This window comes from Harmonia axyridis, chromosome 3 (assembly GCF_914767665.1).
Source record: "Harmonia axyridis chromosome 3, icHarAxyr1.1, whole genome shotgun sequence".
Taxonomy (NCBI): Eukaryota; Metazoa; Arthropoda; class Insecta; order Coleoptera; family Coccinellidae; genus Harmonia; species Harmonia axyridis.
Window position 1 is genome coordinate 10,558,542 of NC_059503.1, and position 20,093 is coordinate 10,578,634.

At 34.1% G+C, this 20,093-nt stretch overlaps 4 protein-coding genes and 1 non-coding gene across 9 annotated transcripts; 3 read left to right on the plus strand and 2 right to left on the minus strand.

The window, feature by feature from the left end:
* Positions 1–50: 50 nt before the first annotated feature.
* LOC123676799 (8-oxo-dGDP phosphatase NUDT18) lies at positions 51–8,969 on the minus strand. The gene is made up of 4 exons (XM_045613024.1): positions 7,856–8,969; positions 7,501–7,785; positions 1,826–2,096; positions 51–363 (listed from the first exon to the last, which is right to left on the minus strand). The coding sequence occupies exons 1-4, from the start codon at positions 8,113–8,115 to the stop codon at positions 175–177; spliced, it is 1,005 nt and encodes a 334-aa protein (XP_045468980.1). The 5' UTR covers positions 8,116–8,969; the 3' UTR covers positions 51–174.
* Positions 3,367–6,999, plus strand: LOC123676801 (cyclin-J-like). 2 transcript variants are annotated; one of them, XM_045613026.1, is made up of 7 exons: positions 3,367–3,665; positions 3,719–3,844; positions 3,943–3,985; positions 4,040–4,114; positions 5,206–5,475; positions 6,350–6,509; positions 6,568–6,999. In XM_045613026.1, the coding sequence occupies exons 1-7, from the start codon at positions 3,618–3,620 to the stop codon at positions 6,620–6,622; spliced, it is 777 nt and encodes a 258-aa protein (XP_045468982.1). In that variant the 5' UTR covers positions 3,367–3,617; the 3' UTR covers positions 6,623–6,999. The 2 variants fall into 2 exon arrangements, with proteins under 2 accessions (XP_045468982.1, XP_045468981.1); XM_045613025.1 differs by having other exon boundaries at positions 3,405–3,665; positions 3,943–4,114.
* A 125-nt stretch (positions 8,970–9,094) lies between the features above and the next one.
* Positions 9,095–13,179, plus strand: LOC123676798 (sulfite oxidase, mitochondrial-like). Of its 3 annotated transcripts, none has more exons than XM_045613022.1 (11): positions 9,095–9,241; positions 9,427–9,581; positions 9,640–9,763; positions 10,116–10,297; positions 10,589–10,748; positions 10,807–10,996; positions 11,102–11,236; positions 11,290–11,482; positions 11,902–12,102; positions 12,202–12,374; positions 12,701–13,179. In XM_045613022.1, the coding sequence occupies exons 4-11, from the start codon at positions 10,204–10,206 to the stop codon at positions 12,824–12,826; spliced, it is 1,272 nt and encodes a 423-aa protein (XP_045468978.1). In that variant the 5' UTR covers positions 9,095–9,241; positions 9,427–9,581; positions 9,640–9,763; positions 10,116–10,203; the 3' UTR covers positions 12,827–13,179. The 3 variants fall into 3 exon arrangements, with proteins under 3 accessions (XP_045468978.1, XP_045468977.1, XP_045468979.1); XM_045613021.1 differs by having other exon boundaries at positions 9,107–9,366; XM_045613023.1 differs by lacking the exons at positions 9,095–9,241; positions 9,427–9,581; positions 9,640–9,763 and adding an exon at positions 9,784–10,037.
* Positions 13,180–13,253: 74 nt separating this feature from the next.
* LOC123676797 (sulfite oxidase, mitochondrial-like) lies at positions 13,254–19,749 on the plus strand. Of its 2 annotated transcripts, XM_045613019.1 has the most exons (11): positions 13,254–13,442; positions 13,500–13,648; positions 13,705–13,882; positions 13,972–14,153; positions 14,442–14,601; positions 15,364–15,556; positions 15,698–15,832; positions 16,847–17,039; positions 17,925–18,125; positions 18,558–18,727; positions 19,287–19,749. In XM_045613019.1, the coding sequence occupies exons 1-11, from the start codon at positions 13,405–13,407 to the stop codon at positions 19,416–19,418; spliced, it is 1,731 nt and encodes a 576-aa protein (XP_045468975.1). In that variant the 5' UTR covers positions 13,254–13,404; the 3' UTR covers positions 19,419–19,749. The 2 variants fall into 2 exon arrangements, with proteins under 2 accessions (XP_045468975.1, XP_045468976.1); XM_045613020.1 differs by lacking the exons at positions 13,254–13,442; positions 13,500–13,648 and having other exon boundaries at positions 13,755–13,878.
* Positions 16,138–16,244, minus strand: LOC123677212. The gene has a single exon (XR_006747080.1). It is a non-coding gene; the product is annotated as a U6 spliceosomal RNA (small nuclear RNA).
* Positions 19,750–20,093: the final 344 nt, after the last annotated feature.

Below are 20,093 nucleotides of genomic sequence, written 5' to 3' on the forward strand. Positions count from 1 at the left end.
TTTTCACGTGATAAGTGAAATGAAAGGGTTTAATCACAAAAAAAAATCAATAACAGTAAATAGTATATTTATTACAGAATTCGAGTAAATATAATGGGTAGAGTATTCAAATGTTAACGTTATGGAAATATGTACTGTTCAACTGAATTTGGATAATTTGAGATAAATAACATTTCAACAAATAACATGAAGAGGTATCGTGGAATTTTTATTTGACACCCTCTGTAACAAGGTTTCACCCAGTTCTTTGGACGTTTCATGCCATACGCATTTACCAATGATTGGAACTTCCTCCAAAGGTGGTTTGAAAACCACTAGCAGAGTCACGCAGAGGCCGTCTCCTCCAGAATGATGATGTTCAACCTGGAAAAAAGAGAAACTTTTATAAGGTGTGTGAATAAGTCTTTCCCGTTTTTTTTCAAATTTTGAGCCTTTATTGTGAAAAAATGGTTACAAATGAATTATTGAAAGTATTGGCCATCGCTAGCTACAACTTTTCCCCATCTTTCTGGCAACATACGAATCCCGTTGCGAAAAAATTCGACCGGTTTGGCCTCTATACAGTCATCCACCCATTTTTTGGCTTCCTCGTAGGAATGGAAGTGCTGGTCAGCCAGGCCATGCGTCATCGATCTGAAGAGATGGTAATCAGACGGAGCAATGTCTGGACTATACGGCGGGTGGGGTAGGACTTCCCATTTGAGCGTTTCTAAGTATGTTTTCACCGGCTGTGCAACATGTGGGCGAGCATTGTCATGTTGCAAAATAACTTTGTCGTGCCTGTCGGAGTATTGTGGCCGTTTTTCTCGCAGTGCGCGGCTCAAACGCATCAATTGTCGTCGATAGACCTCGCCTGTGATCCTTTCATTCGGTTTCAGAAGCTCATAGTAAACCACACCTAGCTGGTCCCACCATATACAGAGCATGAGCTTGGCGCCATGAATATTTGGCTTGGCCGTCGATGATGATGCATGGCCGGGTAGTCCCCATGATTTTCTTCGCTTCTGATTATCGTAACGGATCCACATTTCATCGCCAGTCACGATACGATGCAGAAAACCCTTTCTTTTATGTCGCTGAAGCAGCTGTTCGCAAGTGAAAAAACGCCGTTCGACGTCTCTCAGCTTCAGTTCGTACGGCACCCAATTTCCTTGCTTTTGGATCATTCCCATGGCTTTCAAACGCTTGGAAATGGTTGTTCGGTCAACTCCCAATGCTTCAGCAAGTTCTTCTTGCGTTTGACACGAATCTTCATCAAGCAAAGTCGCCAATTCTTGATCTTCAAAGATTTGCGGCCGCCCGGAACGCTCCTTGTCTTCCACGTCGAAATCGCCACTTTTGAAGCGTCGAAACCATCCGCGAACACTTGAATCATCGACACAACCTTCTCCATAAGCTTCCTGAAGCAACCGATGCGCCTCGGCAGCAGATTTCTTAAAATTGAACCAATAAAGTGAAACTTCCCGCAAATGACGTCGACTCGGCTCAAATTTCGACATTTTCACGATTTCAAAAATTTATGATGCGAAAAAATTTCAACTAATGTGTTAGTGTGGGATTGTTGACAGATGAATAAGCTTTGATTATGACATATGTAACCATTAAATACTCGCACAGTATTGGTGGCGCCATCTCTTACAAAAAACGGGAAAGACTTATTCACACACCTGATATTTTCAAAACTTTTTATTTTGCATAATAAAATAAGTTTAATCGATAAGTTAACCGAATATATCGCGGTTCAGAATACCATACACACAAATGAAGAATGCTCACTAATCCAAAAACAAAATTAAATACTAATATAAAAAGAATCATTACTCACGCTAAGAATTCCATGTGGCTTGTGTGTTGGTACGCCTGCTCCGAATAAATCGACCATAAATCTTCTCAATGTGGAATGTAAAGATTTAGCAGGGTGAATTTCACAAACTGGAAGATGCCATGAAGTTTTTTCACTCAATAGAACATGAACTCGGTTTGTTGATTTTTTTCTTATCACTACCACTAGACGAAGTAGAATCCTATTGTGAGGTTTTAAACCAACCATAATGTTTTCATGCCAACCTGATTCTTTTTGTCGGTTTTTGTGTTCTCTGCAAAAATAATGTCGATTTAAAATGAATGTTTTGAATGCCCTGTCGATTGTAAATTGGTAGCTTTTCGAGAAATAAATTTTTAAATTTGATTCTTACAGTTTTGTTCAAATTGAGGAAGCGAGTTCTAGAGCTAAGACAATCAACTTGGAACAGTGAAGCGACCGTGTTAGGTGACGTTATTTTAGGGGCGGCAATGCAGCTCAGTTTTCTGGACGCCTTTTCATATTTCCTCCTTCATTCTGAAAACCATAAGGTTCAGCCCCGCTGCGTTTTTCAACATTCCTTGCAATAAAAATCTCCAAACCGTCTTTACTAAGCCGCTTGTGTACACATGGCAGTCCAACCAATATGAACAGAATTCTCTATTACCCTCATTGAAAGAGGGATAAAATCATTATGTATTTCACAAAGACGAAAAACAACACTACCTTCCCTTTCGAATATTTGGAAGTCGATGTTAACACATTCAACATTATGGAAACTTCCTACGATTTTACATTCGAATCTAGTCATGTGGATGTGAAAATCAAATAGTCATGTTATTACGAGAGTGATTGTAACGTCTGTGAGATAAATATAAGAAAATAGTTTTTCGGAGTGCAGACAAATTTTCAATTCTGAAAAAAGTACCTCCCCAGGCGGGATTCAAACCCGCAACCTCCGAATCACTAGTCGAGTACAGCGACGGACTAGTTATTCGGAGGTTGAGGGTTCGAATCCCGCCTGGGGAGGTTCTTTTTCCAGAATTGAAAATTTGTCTGCACGCCGAAAAACTATTTTCTTATAGTCATGTTATTATTGATGCATTTTCAGCAGGAGCGCTGAAATATTCTTTGCTTAAGGGCCAAAATGACTCGCGCCGGACCTGATTATATAGTATTTTAGTAGTTTTTAGGAAAACTGAGCTTTATTATTCGAAATATTAAACAAAAATTTGGGTAAAGTAGATGTAATTTACTATGACATCATAGTTGTCGGTTCGTCTATCAAAATCAGGGGTTCTGGCGTATGATCCTCTTCAAAGGAACCTCCCTTTGAATTTATCAGGTTAACGAGACTTCAGACGGTCATATTAACGGAACCCTTATTAGTATTTAGGACTCAACTGCGGTATCCGAGATCCGAAACTACCCTGAAAATTTCAAGATTATATGATCATCAGTTCGAGAGAAATCGTGCTTACGGCAGGTCGGACGGACAAAATTTAATTTGATCACGGATTCGCCATTAGTGAGTCAACCGAAAGTTGCATAACGATGAAAATATTTCAGCCAATAAGTACGCGTGCCAAAACCATCTGATGTCATTTTTCTAAACTGATTTCCAATAGGTTCTTCAGAAACTTTTCGTGGAAGACCCTGTATATGTATTTTATGAATCACATATGCAATAAGTACGAAATTTCTATGACTATTATGAAAAAAATCATCATATGTATGAATTCGATGGAAATGCAATATTACTTCATAAGAAAGTTTTTTTTTATCAGAAGATGTGCAGAAATTATTGACGATCAAAATGGCGACTTACATCAAGGCAGTTCTCGCTCCAAACAATACCATAGTGGTACGTTTCATTGTTGATAAATAACAAAATATATTGATTGATGTAATATTTAGATAACTCCCAGCAAGATGGCTTCAGGTGGTGGTGAAAAAGCAGTTGAAGAATACAATGATGAATTTAACAAGTTTACACTTAGTAGAGAAAAGAAAAGGAAACAATTCAGACATCAGTCACAACAGGTAGTCAAATCACTTCAATATTAAAATTGGAAATAATACCGATTTTGTCCGTGCTCATGGAACCTAAATATTTAACATCTTTTTTTTTCCATTTGCAGTTTCCATATAGAAAATATTTAGTAGATTTTATAGAACAAACATGTAAGAGTAAAGGATATTCCAGGTCAACACTTTTTCTTGCTACTTATCTTTTAGATTTGTACATGGATCATCACAGTCTTTTAATAAGACGACTTATGATAGTGGCGATCGCTAGTCTTACAATGGCAGGTATGTGAATACACAATAAGAATTAAATAATTTATTCAAAACCAAGAAAACCACTGATTTGACGTGAAGATCTTTTGAGCGCTCAATCATTCGTGTATCTATTGGGCCTTTTGAGACTATACACTGTATATTTGAGATGTGATTTATTATTATGTCATTGTTGTCGGTTAGGCTATTTGAAAAGAGATTCTGATAATATGGACTCCTTGAAGTTCAGTCGGATATACTGTTAATTTTAATGTGGGTAATTTTTTCGATGTTCTGTGTGTGGTAAGAATTTTTGCTGGACCAATTCCAAAAGTTTTCATTAATGGAAATTAGAAAGTAAAAACTGAGGTGGCGTCAGGAATTCTTGCCTTCTTACTCAAATTGGACCTATCTATTGATTTTTTTTACGAAATTCCACATATATGTATCTGGTGCACTAAATTAGTTGTCTAGTGGGGATCTCAGAATAGAGAAAATGAATGGCACATTTGAGGGATCGATTTTAGAGAGAATTAAATTGGTGCAGTGGCGAGGCTAGGGGGGAGCCAGGGGGCCCGGGCCCCCCTAAAATTCTGCTGGCCCCCCCTAAAATTTAACCTACTTAGGCCAAAAGATTGGCAGAACTATAATTTCGCCTTAATCTGCCCCCCCCCTAATAAAATCCAGCCCCCTCTTCGCCACCTCTGTTTTTGAAAGCTGGCGTCGCCACTGATTTGGTGAAAATCCTAAGCTTATAGGTTCAACTGTTTTCAAGCTATAAGAGAATATTGGAAAATGGCGTGAAATGAAAAATTCTAATAACTAATTCTAATAATTATGTGACTTTCAGTTTTTCCTAGCTGTAAGGGATTCTGAGATCCCCTCAATATACAACGAATTTGGGACACCTAATACTCGATTCTATTCTAAACACATATCTGAAGGTAAAAATTTCTGGGCTGAGATCCTAAAATACAATAGTGTTTATCAGTTTAATTCTTTAGAACAATATTTTTGGGGGATCAAAAAAATTCAAATTTGCTTATTTTGGACTAAATCGATTATTTCATTGAAATTCACAACCTTTGAAAAATCAATGCTTCGTCACGAACATTTGTTTTCAGCTAAAGTTGAGGAGCGCTCAGCTACTGTCCCAAAATTTCTTGAATTAATGCCTGAACCAGTAGAAAACGCGTTGAAGTATTATAGTGAAATACAAAAAGAAATGTTGAAGTTTTTTGAATGGGATCTGTTCATTCCAACGGCAGCCCACCATATTGCTTACTTTATGCAAGCTCTTGTGACAGTCGATGAAAAGAATTATTATAATTTTCCGAACCTAACACAATGTATGGGTTATGTGATGGGCCTGTATCAGGATAACTTATTAAAAGGTAGGTCAAGTATAATTAAACTCAAATTACAATTAAAACTTCAACAAAATAAAAAGGACCAAGTACCTGAATGTATGTAAATTGTTTACCGGTTAATTTCAAATGCTAGTATTGTTTTTTGTAAACTTTTATGCTCTTAATAAGAAAAGCTGATCAGAGGAATCTGGTCAAAAACAATAAAAGCTATAAATGCAATATTATTATAACTTTTGAACCACAGTATATATTTGAATGGTTACTTTGAAGCTTAAAAGGCTGTTCTTCATTGATTGCTAAAGGTCTACAAAAAACAATACTAACATTTGAAATTTCATAATAATTAAAACGCTGTCAGGCTTTTTATTCCTCTGATTCTTGTTTATAAAAACCCTCACCACTGGTCAAGATTCATTTTTTTTTCTTTTATATGTGCTAGGCGTTTCCACACCATCCACACAACCAACATTTCATTTTCTATAAGACTCTTTCAATTCTATTTAACCATCACCAGACATATACAACATCCATGAGCACCTAGCCGGGATTCGAACCCGGTACCCTCGGCACCACAGCCAAACTCTCAGTTCACTGCACTACCGAGGTAGTCTGTCAAGATTCATTTGCTTTAAAAAAATCAAAGAATAAATTGCTAGGATTTTGGGATGTGACATGAATTGCTTTTATGTGATTTATTTTTAGCAGAAATGATGGTCAAGATTTATATGTAGAAGAATTAGAGGAATAAAAAATAGTCCACTTGCCTGATGCATTTTAATTATTAATAATAATCATGAATGAAACTGACAGTTTTCATAAATTCCATATTATTCAATAGAACACAGATATCTGAAGAAAACTGATATTTATAAGAAATTGTAACCATTAACTATTACAGATGTTCATTTAATGCAATGCACTTCGCCATCAAAACTGGCTGCTGCTTTAATTGCCTCTTGTAGATTAAGATTTGGATTGAGTGCATGGAACAACAAGCTAAAACATCTGAGCAAATATAAGGAATCTGATTTTCAAGAAACTCTAACATTAGTTAAACAGTGAGTAATGTTTTTTTGTATTTTGATGGAAAATCATACAAATTCGATAATTTTTCAGAGGGACCAGACTGTTTTCATGTATCAATTGCTATGAACGCTTTACTTATAGGTGACCGAAATTATCATGCATATATAAATAGAATAATACATTTTATTTGTAAATAGCTCTAATTATTCAATATCAATTAGATTTCCTTATCAAAAAATATTTGTGCTATTAGGTAGTAGATTGATGTATGAATAACTTTTGTAGTTTTAGTCTGCATTCATTGAATAATTTCAAAAAAATGGATGAACAAGAAAAATACTATGGTATTTTGATGATTGTATATAATTTAAAGATGTGTTACTCAGAAACAACTTGTTTCGTAAATGGAATATTGTATTTTATTGTCTAGTGTACAGTTTGTAGTTTTAAAATTATGTGATTGATATTTTTATCAAATTTTTCATGAATAAACAGTGTCATCTGACACAAATAAGATCTGAATTCGTTATGTTAGAATTATACTTAGAAAACACTGAATTGACACATTCACATTATTTGATTATTCAACCTCTGAATGTATCAAATCTGAGAATCTCTTTGTCCCAATGCCATAAATGATTGGGAGTTTATGATGAAATTAACGAACCGTATTGTATAATCCTACTGATGAAGAGTTCAAATTTCATGTTTTTAAATACAATGATTATTTTCTGTAATTTTGATTTTGGACCATCAATTTCATCCTCCAAAATTTATGGACCAGATTTCAGTGCTTTATATATTCAACTTTTTTCGAAAATAACCAAAAAACGAACATAAAAAAAAATTGTCCCATGAGAAATTAGCATTGAATATAGCAGTACTTAAAATCACGATTAATCTGTTTTTGAGTTTTCAGTTCCATTTTCTATTTTTGTGTGTATTTTCTCAATTTTTGAAATTTAATAATCCAATCATTTCATTTTTTACCCCCAATTATTTTTTAAAATACGCAAATTTTACCTGGCTCTCTCAATTAATGGAAGTATATCATTAGCTCTCAATGTAATTTCATTGAGATTCCCAATCCATTTGGCCTGGAGAGATTCCTGATCAGCCTGAGCCACAGTTTTCAGTGTTCCACCTGTAACATGTCCTATGTATGAGAATCTAACCCAGAATCCACTTGCTACTTCCACTTTTAGTAGTGTTGTACATTCTACGATCAATCCTGTTTCCTCTAAAACTTCCCTCACAGCCGCATCATATATTGTTTCATTTTTGTCGACTCTGCCAGCTGGTAAATACCTAGGGGAGTTCAAATTTTTAATAATTTGGTTCTCATATTTTTTAACAAAGGAGCATTTTGAAAGATTACCATTTACCAGCACAGCTTTCCTTTGCTTCTTGCATCATTAGTACTTCATTTTTGTCATTTATAACAAGAACCGCAACCACATAAGTCACCGTTTCTTTCAATACTGGCTTGAAGTTAGGACTGACACTGGGTTGAATACCTTGAATTTCCAGAGCTGCATTTTGTTCTTCTAAGGTAAAGTCGCAAATGCCAGATTCCTCATTTTCCAATGGCAATCCTTTGAGTACTTTTTCAATGTTTAGTTCTACACTGTCAGGCATTTTCACTGAACACACTTGATTGTATATTGTTCCAAATTATTATTTCAAAAACAGGATATCAGTCTTTTTCACATTTCAAACAGTTGCACACTGAATAATGCAGGCTAACACTGAGGAATCAAGGAAGAACCATATATGTAAAAGTACTGGATTAATTAGTATCCTAAGCACTGCATACAACCAATTCCACAAATTCCTTTAGGGTATACTCATAGTAGGTAAGTAGGTTTGAACCATATCTGGAGTATTATAACGAGCGAATTCAAAAGTAGATTTAAGAATTTTTCAATAAAGAACGTGATTTTTAGTGACTCGGATCAAAAACGAGGTACCGCGAAGATATTGTTTGAATTCTCCTCTATATTTTATAAGTTGAATGAGATTTTTTTATGTACCCCACCCAGAATTATGCCATAACATTTCAATGCCACTATTTACCATCTCCATTCCACATTCCTTTACTCAAATAACAGTTTATATTTTTACAAATGACTTGTCAGACGTTCATAACTGTAAACAAATGAAGACATAGGTCCTTTGAAGAAGAGGTCCCTTTCACTTTCATTAAAAGTGTTTAATCTTTCAAGAATATAGATAGGAATCTCATGGGTACGATTTAAAGAATTTTTCATACAGCAAAAGAGTATTTTTCTTGAAATTAATAAAATTAAGATGACTGAAAGCGTAGAGAAATAAAATTTTGTATGTAGATATGGAAAGGTCTATCAATTTGTAATAAATGAATATGGAAGAATTTGTAGATCATTTTTATCCTCAAATCTCATATTTTCCAAGAGAAATATAAAAAAATATTTAATATTTACTGAATCCTCGTTCAAAAATTTTCTTTGACCTTGACAAATGACAGTATACCGATATTGACGTAGTCCTCAGGATTCAAATTATCAATAGACAAGTTACAAGAAATTAGCTTATGTAATAGATTTTTCTTTTATTTAAAATATTTCTCCTAATCAACATGACTGAAGAGTGGAAACTTAGAGTTATAATTATAAGATTAAAAATATTCTCGTTTCTCCTTTGCCAACACTGCAAATCAGTTGTCAAAATCAGCTGATTTTGGGAGATTTGTTTACAATGCAACAGGTGCTAGCGAAATTTTCAGGTTAATAACAATTAAAATACTTAATTGTAAAGATCTAATTGCTCAAAAAATTTGAAAATTCTTATCTTATTTGTAACAATGTTCAGTCGAAACTTTAAGAATCTAATAAATGAAATGTGTTACTGGTATGCAAATCCTTTTTAAATTTTTTTTTATTTAATGAAACAATAACAATGATTATTTAGGTTTACTCCAAAGAGTTCATATTATAAATCTAAAGGGTGTTGCACTATTATAAGACAAAATATCGTCAATCAACGAATATCACAATATGACTTGGCCAATAATAATATTCACATTTTGGCTGCTGCTGTGGGTTGGTTATCTTACAGTGTATATGGTAAAGGTTCATTTTAAATAAGTTGTACAGCTTTATATTGAATACATATTTTCCACAGAAAAAAGATATCTTGTTCATGCAGAGGCAGCAGATAAACAATTGAATAAAAATCAGCCAAAGATTCCTCCTAAACCTGATCTTCCAATATATTCTTCAGAAGAAGTTTCTAAGCATGTTAACAAGTGAGTGAAGTTAGGGAATCATTAACCTCTTAACATTCCATTACATGGTATTATCAAAATATAGCATTTAAAATGTGAAGTGTACTTCTTTGAAATTAATATTTTTTACTAAAATAAGATTCATTTGAAGTACTTCATATTCATCTGCTTTCTTGGGGCCAAAACAAAATCATTGTGTGAAATTGAATTTACATATCTCTTGGAAATAGAATATATGATTTAGTAAACATAAAAAGGAATTATTTCTCTATAGAATAGACTGTCAAAAGAATAGGTAAGATTTTCCAAATTCATCATTTTTATCTCTTTACTCCGTTAAATAATATTTTTTTGATATAATAAGTTTTTGCAGTGAAACAAGAATTTGGGTAACATTTCAACATGGAGTGTATGATATAACTGATTTCGTACATGAACACCCAGGTGGTGATCAAATTTTGATGGCTGCTGGTAATGCTGTTGATCCTTTTTGGATGCTATATAGTATTCATTTGAATCCTCATGTTTTGAATATTTTAGAGAAGTATCGGATAGGTGAGTATACTTGTCTTGTTTCATTCATTTGATTTATTATTTTGATGATAGGGCTGATCATTTGGAATTTTTTTAGACAAATATTGTTTATAGACTTTCTCTAATACCTACCACAAAAGTTTTGATTTGTGAGATTAAGAATTTTTGGTATTTGGAATATAAAAGACTCGAATCAAATCTCTTATTGAAATTTTTCAAATGTTTTGGAGCATTTTGTGAGATTTGTAGTTATCTTCAGATCCTTTAGTATTTTAATTTTCTTGAATATTGATGATTGGAATCTTTCTTTAGGTAATTTAGATCCAAAAGATAATAATGATGTTGTTAGTGACATGTCAGATCCATTTGCTAATGAACCAACTCGTCATCCTCTTTTGAAACCAGCATCAGAAAAACCTTTTAATGCTGAAGCACCTGAGTATATATTAGTTGAGAACTTTTTAACACCAAAGTAAGTTGAATTTCAAAAACTGTTTTTGGAGATCTAGATTAAGTCACATTATTTTCAGCGATATTTTCTATGTTAGAAATCATTTACCAGTACCTGATATTCAAGTAGATACCTATGCTTTAGAAGTAGAAATCGAGGGTAAATCAAAAATTTTGACACTATCCTTAGATGATCTGAAAAAATTTCCAAAACATTCAGTTACATCAACTGTTATGTGTGCTGGAAATAGAAGAAGTGAGATGCACAAGGTGAGAAGAGCTTTCATAATAGAATTAAGGTATATTGGGAAAATTTTGAAATATACTTAGTACATTTATATACATATACTTTTCGATTATTACAAATAAAACTAGGTTAAACCCGTAAAAGGTTTGAATTGGGGAGCAGCAGCTTTGGGAAATGCAACTTGGACAGGAGCTAGCCTACGGGAAGTTTTGGAGGCAGCAGGTCTCTCAGAAAATGAAATAGATAAATACCAACATATCCAGGTAAATATGGTTGCCTAGTATAAATTTTAAAACTGAATGTTTTATTTTATTAGTTTGAGGCTTATGACACCGATACAACAGGTTCACCTTATGGAGCATCTATACCAATATGGAAAGGAGTAGATAGAAGGGGTGATGTTATACTTGCTTATGAAATGAATGGGGAAACATTACCAAGAGATCACGGATTTCCAGTTAGAGCTGTTGTTCCAGGAGTTGTTGGAGCTAGAAACGTCAAGTGGTTAGGTATACTACTAACACTAAAAATATGTACCATTTATCCAAATTTATTGTATCGGCTTCAAACGAGAGATCATTCCAAATAAGAAATCAATAATCATTAAAGCATTTTTGAGCGCTCTATAATAAGATATATAAGATAACCTTTGAACAGATGAACTCAGTAACTTGAAATTTAATGGGCAATATTCGCTAAGGGTTCCGTAAATATGGCCATTCTAAATTTAGTTATCCTGTTAATTTCAAATCTGACTATTTACTATTTTTATATACAGGAATATGTGGCTTCCATTTTCTTTTATTTTTAAGAAATTTTTTATTCTTTTCCAACTGATTGAAAGAAAGACAGTTGGCAATAAAAAAAAATGTTGACAATCCAATCAGATAGATCTCGATATTAGATATGAAATTGAATTATATTTTAGCGAAAATTATTGTGGCATCAGAAGAGAGTCAATCTCACTGGCAACAGAAAGATTATAAAGGTTTTTCTCCAAGCACTGATTGGGATACTGTGGATTATTCCAAATCTCCATCCATTCAAGAGCTTCCAGTTACTTCCGCCATTTGCCAACCTATGAATAATGCTACAGTCGATGTGAAGGATGGAAAAATAACAGCAAAAGGTTTATACTCCTCTACACTTTTATGATATTGAAAAATACTATCAAGTGAAAAATATTCATTTCTATTACCTGAAATGACTAAATTATTCTTCAAATCAGGTTATGCATGGTCTGGTGGTGGTCAGGAGATTGTGAGAGTCGATGTTTCTTGTGACGGTGGTAAAACCTGGCATGTAGCGAAGTTTGATTTCCATGATGCCAACAAGTCTCCACAACATTGGAGTTGGACATTATGGTCATGTGATCTACCTGTCCCAAAAGGAACTAACAAGGTAAATTCTTTTGATTGAAGATTGAACATCACAGTTTACTGATTCGATTTTTATGATAATTTGAAATTTCCAGAGGATTTCGACTGAATTGTTTGAAATTTTTCGGGATAAATGTCCACTCTGTTACACTTATGTCGCTATTATAATGAATAAATCAAATATTTTGATTTTTTTGGGTATATTTTGAATGTGTATGGGCATGTTTGCTGTTGCTGCCGGTAGATGTTGAAGAGTTTTAGAATTTGATACATATTCGAAAAGTGTAATTATAATGTGTCTGTCGATCCATTTATCGATTGTCATCAAATAGTTATTATTGTTTTCAGATGGAAATAATTGTGAAAGCGGTGGACTCATCATATAATACTCAACCTGAATTGTTTGAGAATATTTGGAACCTGAGAGGAGTTTTGAATAATGCTTATCACAGAATAAAAGTCAATTTAAAATGAGATATGTTCACACTTCTTTATACTCGATTATGGAATAATTTACAATTCAAAGAAACATATTCACTGTGATCATAGATGGTTGTACGAAATACTCTTAAAAAGTTTTATTAGCAAAATATTTATTGTTATATTTTTTGGTTCATTTTAAAACTGGAAAATAAGTAGTAAATTTTATAGAGAATTATTTAAAAATACTTTAAAAATGAATATCATTTTTTGTTAGAAATATTTTATGTGTAATTGATCTGTTTTGGGAACAAACCATTTATACTCAAGATTATGGTGTTAATATTTTTTTGTTATACCTTTACATGTATATTCTCATGATTTTCTAGTAAATTGATAACTATGAATTGAATGAGTTTTATTTCTTGGAAATTCTGGAAAAATATGATCTCATAACTGATAAGGAGAATATTTTGAATTACTTATGGCCGAAAGAAAACTCTTTGCTTCAAAGATTGTTCATCGGATTTTTCAAAAAGGTAGTCATAGCTACCATTTCCATTGCAAATGAAAATGACATATATTGTCAAAGAGAATCAAACACTACCTGCAAGTCATTGATTGATTTGAGAATGTTCTATCGTAAAATTGGCCGATTATTCAGTAATATGTGAGAATATCAATAATAACTCATATTTGTGATTTCTAACTTTTTGATAATCTTCAGATGGGGCGTCCACACAAATAAAAATAAATACCTGCATATCAACTTCAACTTCAGGAACAGTAACGATTATAACAATAAGAATTACAAAAATTATCATAAATATTTGTGGTCATTTGCAACTTTAGGATATATTACCCTTTATTACAATTGTGAGTACCTATCTATCTTTTACAGTGGCTAGATTGAGTTAAAATATGATTCCTAGCACGAAAAAACTTATATGTTTTTGCCAAAGAAGAAAGTACGGAAACTAAACCAACATCCGGATGTGCATCTGATAATCCTCCTGAACCAATTCAACCTCATCTGAAAGCTCCAAAAATTCCTCAGCGTCCAGATCTTCCTACTTATTCCCAAAAAGATCTTTTGAAACATCGATGTAGGTAGGATACAAACACAGAATCGTAAAGATGTACTTATCACAAATGGTATAGTTAGTTCTTACACCTGAATAATTATTTTTCAAATATAGAGGTGAAGGAGTTTGGGTAACATACCAGAATGGTGTCTATGACATAACCGAATTCCTGGATAAACATCCAGGCGGAGACCAAATAACTCTGGCTTCTGGAAAAGCAGTAGAAGGTTTTTTTAATTATAGTGTATTGCATTATGCCCCTCATGTTCTGAAGCTAATGGAGAAATACAGAATAGGTGAGAAACGAGCACTCAAAATAAAATGACAATGCTTTTAGTATAAAGGAAAGGAAAGTTATCCATTGAAATATCCTTAGGGAATATCAACAATTCCTTATTATTATTATTTTTTTTTTTTGGGGGAAGGATTGTCCGATTCCCAGTATTTTCTTGACAGAATTTAGGAAGATTGGTAAAACGACCATATCTAATAAACCCTGTATAATTGTAATAAATGGAAATGTTCTTTGTACGGTTTTACACTATACAAATATCAGTAAAACGGAAGTTATTCATTTTATCCAGGAAATTTACGGCCTCAAGATGTAAGAACTGAATTCAGGAGGAGAAACGTATTTGCACATGAGCCAACCGATCGGGATCCCAACTTAATACCCTTGTCTAAAGAACCCTTCAATGCTGGCCCATCCGAATCTTTACTCTATGCCCATCCTATAACTCCTAAGTGAGTATTTTATAATAACAATACAATAATTTATTGTTAGAGGGTAATTTGTGCAACTCTCTTCAAAAGAGCTTCCACTAAGCTTCGACAACAAATTCGAATACTGTATTTCAAATTCCAACTAAATCTCAATATGGATTGGTCCATCTAGCGGCTATCAGTCAAAGTTGGTTGCAGAGGACGAGATCCATCTGGCGGCTCTTAGATGTAACTTTTTCTTCAATTTGTATAGAAAACTGTAATTCGAAAAATCTTGAATGCTATTTTTATGAAAGATCTTCGGGATGATTCTCATCATCCAGCCATTTTCCCGAAATATTGATTTACAATGACTTGATAAAACATTATCGTGTCACTGTATACTAATTTTTCCTGTGGACACTCATCGACAACCAGAATTTCAAATTTCGCCTTCCATCCAGTGGCGGATCCAGAGTTTCTTCAAGGAGGGGCGCGCAGTACCGAATTCACATGAAAGTTATACAGAAGAAAGTCTTTTTTTTAATCGTCTGTGCTATTTTTCAATTTCACATAATTAATTTCGAAGTTCGGTCTCTTTTTCCTGCTATATCGTCATTTCAAAGTCTCCATGTCAAATTTTAAGAGGAATTGATCGTGTCTTCAGAAACCCTCATCTCCTATATAATAATGGCACCAATTAAGTCATTGCATATCCCGAAATTTTTGAATAAAATACCTGGACAAAAAATTAGAAACAAAATATTCTAAATAACTATTAATGCTTGTATTGTCATTTTCTAGTGCCTATCATTTCGTAAGAACCCATGGGCCTGTTCCAGAAATACCAGACTTGAAGAATTACACAGTTGAAATAGCGATTGAGGGTCAGAAAAAGAGTCTTATGTTAACTCTGGATGACCTGAAAAAGTTTCCGAAATATTCTGTCAATGCTACAATAATGTGCGCAGGAAACCGAAGAGATGACATGATGATGGTGAGGTCGATTAGTTTTTTGAGAAAAATTTTGTTTCATAAAGATTTCACCAAAAAAGTATTGTCCAGATTTCTATGTTAAATATTATTAGTTTTTAATTGTGAAAGTATAGTGATCTAATTTGAACTGTTGTTTCTGTAGGCAAAACCCGATAAAGGTTTACGTTGGACTCTAGTTGCGACTGGTAACTCAATATGGTCTGGAGCTAGGCTCAGAGATATCTTAGCTAAAGCCGGTTTAACAAAGAAAGACGAAGAAAACCTGCATCATGTACAGGTAGGGTGATTTAATCAACAGTTCGAAATGATTCTTTTCGGCATTCTAAGAGTTCAAATTCATAAAAACACTTTGGTTTGAAATAAGTTACGTTCAATAACATCACAAGAAAAATGTACAAGTTGGTTCTATTCTTTTACCCTTTTTTTGGAAGTCAACTACGCAGGTTGGTATGGAATGGAACAGAAATGAAAAGTTATTTCGTGAATAACCGCAGTTGTGATTGAGTTTTTCAGTTCCTCTTCTAGTTTAACATTCTATCAAGAAGATGAATACTGTAACATTGAATATTCTTCAAATATTCAAAAAATGTGGAACGCTTCACGATTTTGCGTGTCATCCTTGCGCAGGGGCCATGCTAATCTTCTCTGTATCGTTCCAATTTTAGTATATGTACCGCCGAAGCGAGTACATTTGAAGGGTGGGGAGACTAGATATATATGCGTACACCTCGTGGGAACCATTGAGTAATATACAACTCTAATATTCTCTGAAATCAAATTTTGAGTCTATTATTGAAATGAGAGATTGATGATATATGTATATTGATTCGTATGTTCTAAATTTGCTGAATACAATTTAATAGAAATATGTAGGTATAGGGTCTTTTAATTGGAAAATAATAGCTGATGTTTCAAGGTTGTATTGTTAGTTGCATACCTCATGGTCCGTTGGAAAAATATGCTCTTTGCGGACGCTGTGAGTCAATTATTATTGATATTTGAATTATATCTAGTCTCTACCCCACTATTTCTCCGTATTAATTCGTTGAATAGTTTCAAATATGTTCATTACGAAATTATTAGGTCAGGTATAGACCAACTACCTGCATCTGTGTAATTGTTTTATCGTTATCAATAATGACATGTTTTTAACCTGATCAAAAATAGCAGTCTTTGTGTATCCACTCGATGTACGATTACGATTGGCAAAGTCAAGTTTATAAGTTAAGGGTAAAAAAAGCTCCATCACCGAAGGGTTATTCCATAATTTTAAGATGTGTTATTTTTCCAGTTCGATGGTTGGGACACAGATTTCCGAGAAGAATATTTCTCGATGTCTATTCCTCTATGGAAAGCAGTGGATGAAAGAGGCGATGTGCTCATTGCCTACGAGATGAATGGTGCTCCTATCCCTGTTGATCATGGATTTCCTGTTCGCGCTATCGTACCTGGATTTGCCGGTGCTAGATCAGTGAAATGGTTACGTGAGTTGCTACTGGGCAATTGCTTCCTTCATACGGTACAACTGTTGACAGTACAGTTCCGAGTTAACAGTTGTGCCGTAGGGGAGCAGCTCATAGCTGATAATTCCCTGCTAATCCCACCAAACACACAGTACAACCTTCCTGGTTGTCAATCCGTTTCGACAACGACCGTTTTCGCTTGACGTTGTCGTAAGTGATCACCTTTTCATCACCAGTCACCAACCGCTTCAAAAAAGGGTAGATTTTGTTGCGATTAAGTATCGATTCGTAGGTGGAAATTCAGTTTATGAGGCTATTTTGCTTCTTCTTGAGACCAGCCCTATACAAATGGTTCCAAACGGTTTTTGGAGCACTCTTTAGCTCTTCGGCAAACAAAACAGTGCTTACATGACGGTCAGACTCGACAATGTCCATGGTTTTATCGACATTTTTGACAATTCGCCTTTCAGTGCGTGGTGCATTTTTAACATCGAAATTACCGTAAACACTATTTACATTTTTAGTCAGCTGGCTTGCATTTTCACCGTTATCGAAGAAAAACTGTGAAATATAGCGTATTTTCTTTTCGCTAGTGTCCAACTTTAACCCACGCTCAGACTAAACTGAGTCAACTAATTACAAAACTGTCACGAAAGTTTTTGTAGTACGACATCTCATCTTTCTAACGCTATCCAGTGGAACCCGATCGGACTAATACAACGCGAAATACAGATAACTAACTCTATTGGAAAAATAATGGATTTTTGCTACACCTATTTTCTTTCAAAATTTTGACACGCATCTTTCAAAGCTTGGCACTAACGAGCCATCTGTATGACAAGTACTTATAATCGATTAAGTAAGATAAAACTAGATAAGAAATAAAATTGGACTATTTTTTCGTAGAAAAAGTAATCGTGCAAAAGGAAGAGTGCCAAACGTTCAATCATCAGAGACTCTACAAGAGTTTTTCACCGAACGTAAGCTACGAAAATTTGGATTGGAACCTGTCACCGCCTGTCGACGAACTACCTGTCATATCTGCGATATGCGAGCCCGTGAATGGAGGAACTGCTAACGTTTCCAATGGCAAAATTAATGTGAAAGGTAAGCCAACTCTATACGCGCGTTCTAGGAAACAGCAACAGTGGGCAATGCAATCTATGAACCAGGCAGAACACCTATACATGTAGTGAACTCAAACGCTAGTCATCATGCTCTGCCATGGAGATGGAAGGTGTATTCGGCAGTGAACATTGAATGCCAGTTGCCACTGCCATACTCGGTGCCATACTGATGACTCTATCACTGTTTTTGAGTTGAAATACTGGAATCCTCTGAGCAAAGACACAGCTTAAAAATTCGATTAAAAAAAACATTACAAAAATACAAAGTAAATATGACAACTTCATTAAAAGGCAAGTCCTTGACGAATACTCACACAACACTACCAACTCATTCATCTCAGTGCTTTCCTCGGAATTTTTTCATTCAATTTCTGGTCTTGAATCCTGGATAAACCAAAATTCCCCCTCATAGGTTATGCTTTTTCCGGCGGTGGTCAGAAAATCCTCCGAGTCGACGTCAGTTCTGACCAAGGAGTTACTTGGCACACAGCAGAGTTCACTTATCAGGATCCTATCAAGCCACCAAGACATTATTCTTGGAGTTTATGGTGTTGCGATGTGCCTGTACCAAAGGGTAAAAATGTGAGTGTAAGGTAAGATGTCTAGAAATATTGGTGGGCAAACTACTCTAGGAAAAGTTCAAAATAAAACTGGAGAGGTTGCCTATACTTAACTCAATTTCCGCGTCGTTTTCTATGGCGCTGACATCAATCCCTCCTCTGTAATTTCCATAATATGATTACTTCATTATACACTCTCATATTGGAAAAGAAACAGAGGTTTTTTCCATAATTTTTATGGTTCATATGATACTCATAAAGGATCATAGATATAGCGAAATCTTTGAAAGTAGTTTTTCTGTAACTCTAGAACTGATCAAGATATCTGTAATCTGGTTTCTGATATCTAATTATTTCGAAAAAAGATATCGGAGGTCTTTGAAAACTTTTTCTCTGAGTCTTATAGTTCTTGAGATGCTTGATCCTCGCCAATAATATTTTTTCTTCAGTTTTCCATCTCTTATTTTCGAGTATTCTTCCAGAATCTTAATTAGTGGGCACACCAGTATTTTTAAACATCTTATAGTGTAATGTAATCTTTAATCGAGCCAAGTTTTCTAACTTTTCTCGTCTCTTTTCAGTGTGAAATATGGGTAAAAGCAGTGGATTCTTTTAACAACACTCAGCCAGAAAAATTTGAACATATCTGGAATTTGAGAGGAGTGATATGCAATGCTTATCACAAGATAAAAGTGAATTTGGTGTCATGTTGATGTACTAAGTGGACAATTCTTTTTTATTATTTTTCTTAAGTGTTTATGTAAAGAATAAATAAATTCATAATTTTTTGGTGAACTCTGTACAAAGCTAATCATAAAAAATGTACATAAAGATTCGAGGCAAATATTATCGTATTGAATTGATATTCTTATGATGGAATGAAGATAGTAGGCTATTTGACAGTATGAAATACATTGTTCTCAAAACCATAAATTAATTTGACGAAAAAAATGTTATTGAATATGGAAATAAAACTTTGAGAACTTGAATGATTCACACCGATTTACACAAGATGACAAACGATCTGAATAGAATGAACGATGACGTCAATTGTGGTGAGCACAATCATGTGTTATTTTTTTTTTCGATACTTTACGTTTAGTGTATTGTTGCTAATTTTCATATTTTCTGCACTAAAAGACGCTAGTTATTTTGGGGAGAACTTATTCACTTTCCCTAGGGTATTAAAAACTTAGGTCTTTTTAAATGAAATTTAATTAATCTATAGTGAAATGCTATTGAATGATAATAAGTGCACTATTTATATCAAAATGATCTTCACAATAGAAAACGGCCGAAACATTCATGAAAACAAACACAATAGATTGTTAATCCGAATGATGGCCTTGATGCCAAGTAGATTGAAATTACTTTCTGGCGGTCTCTTT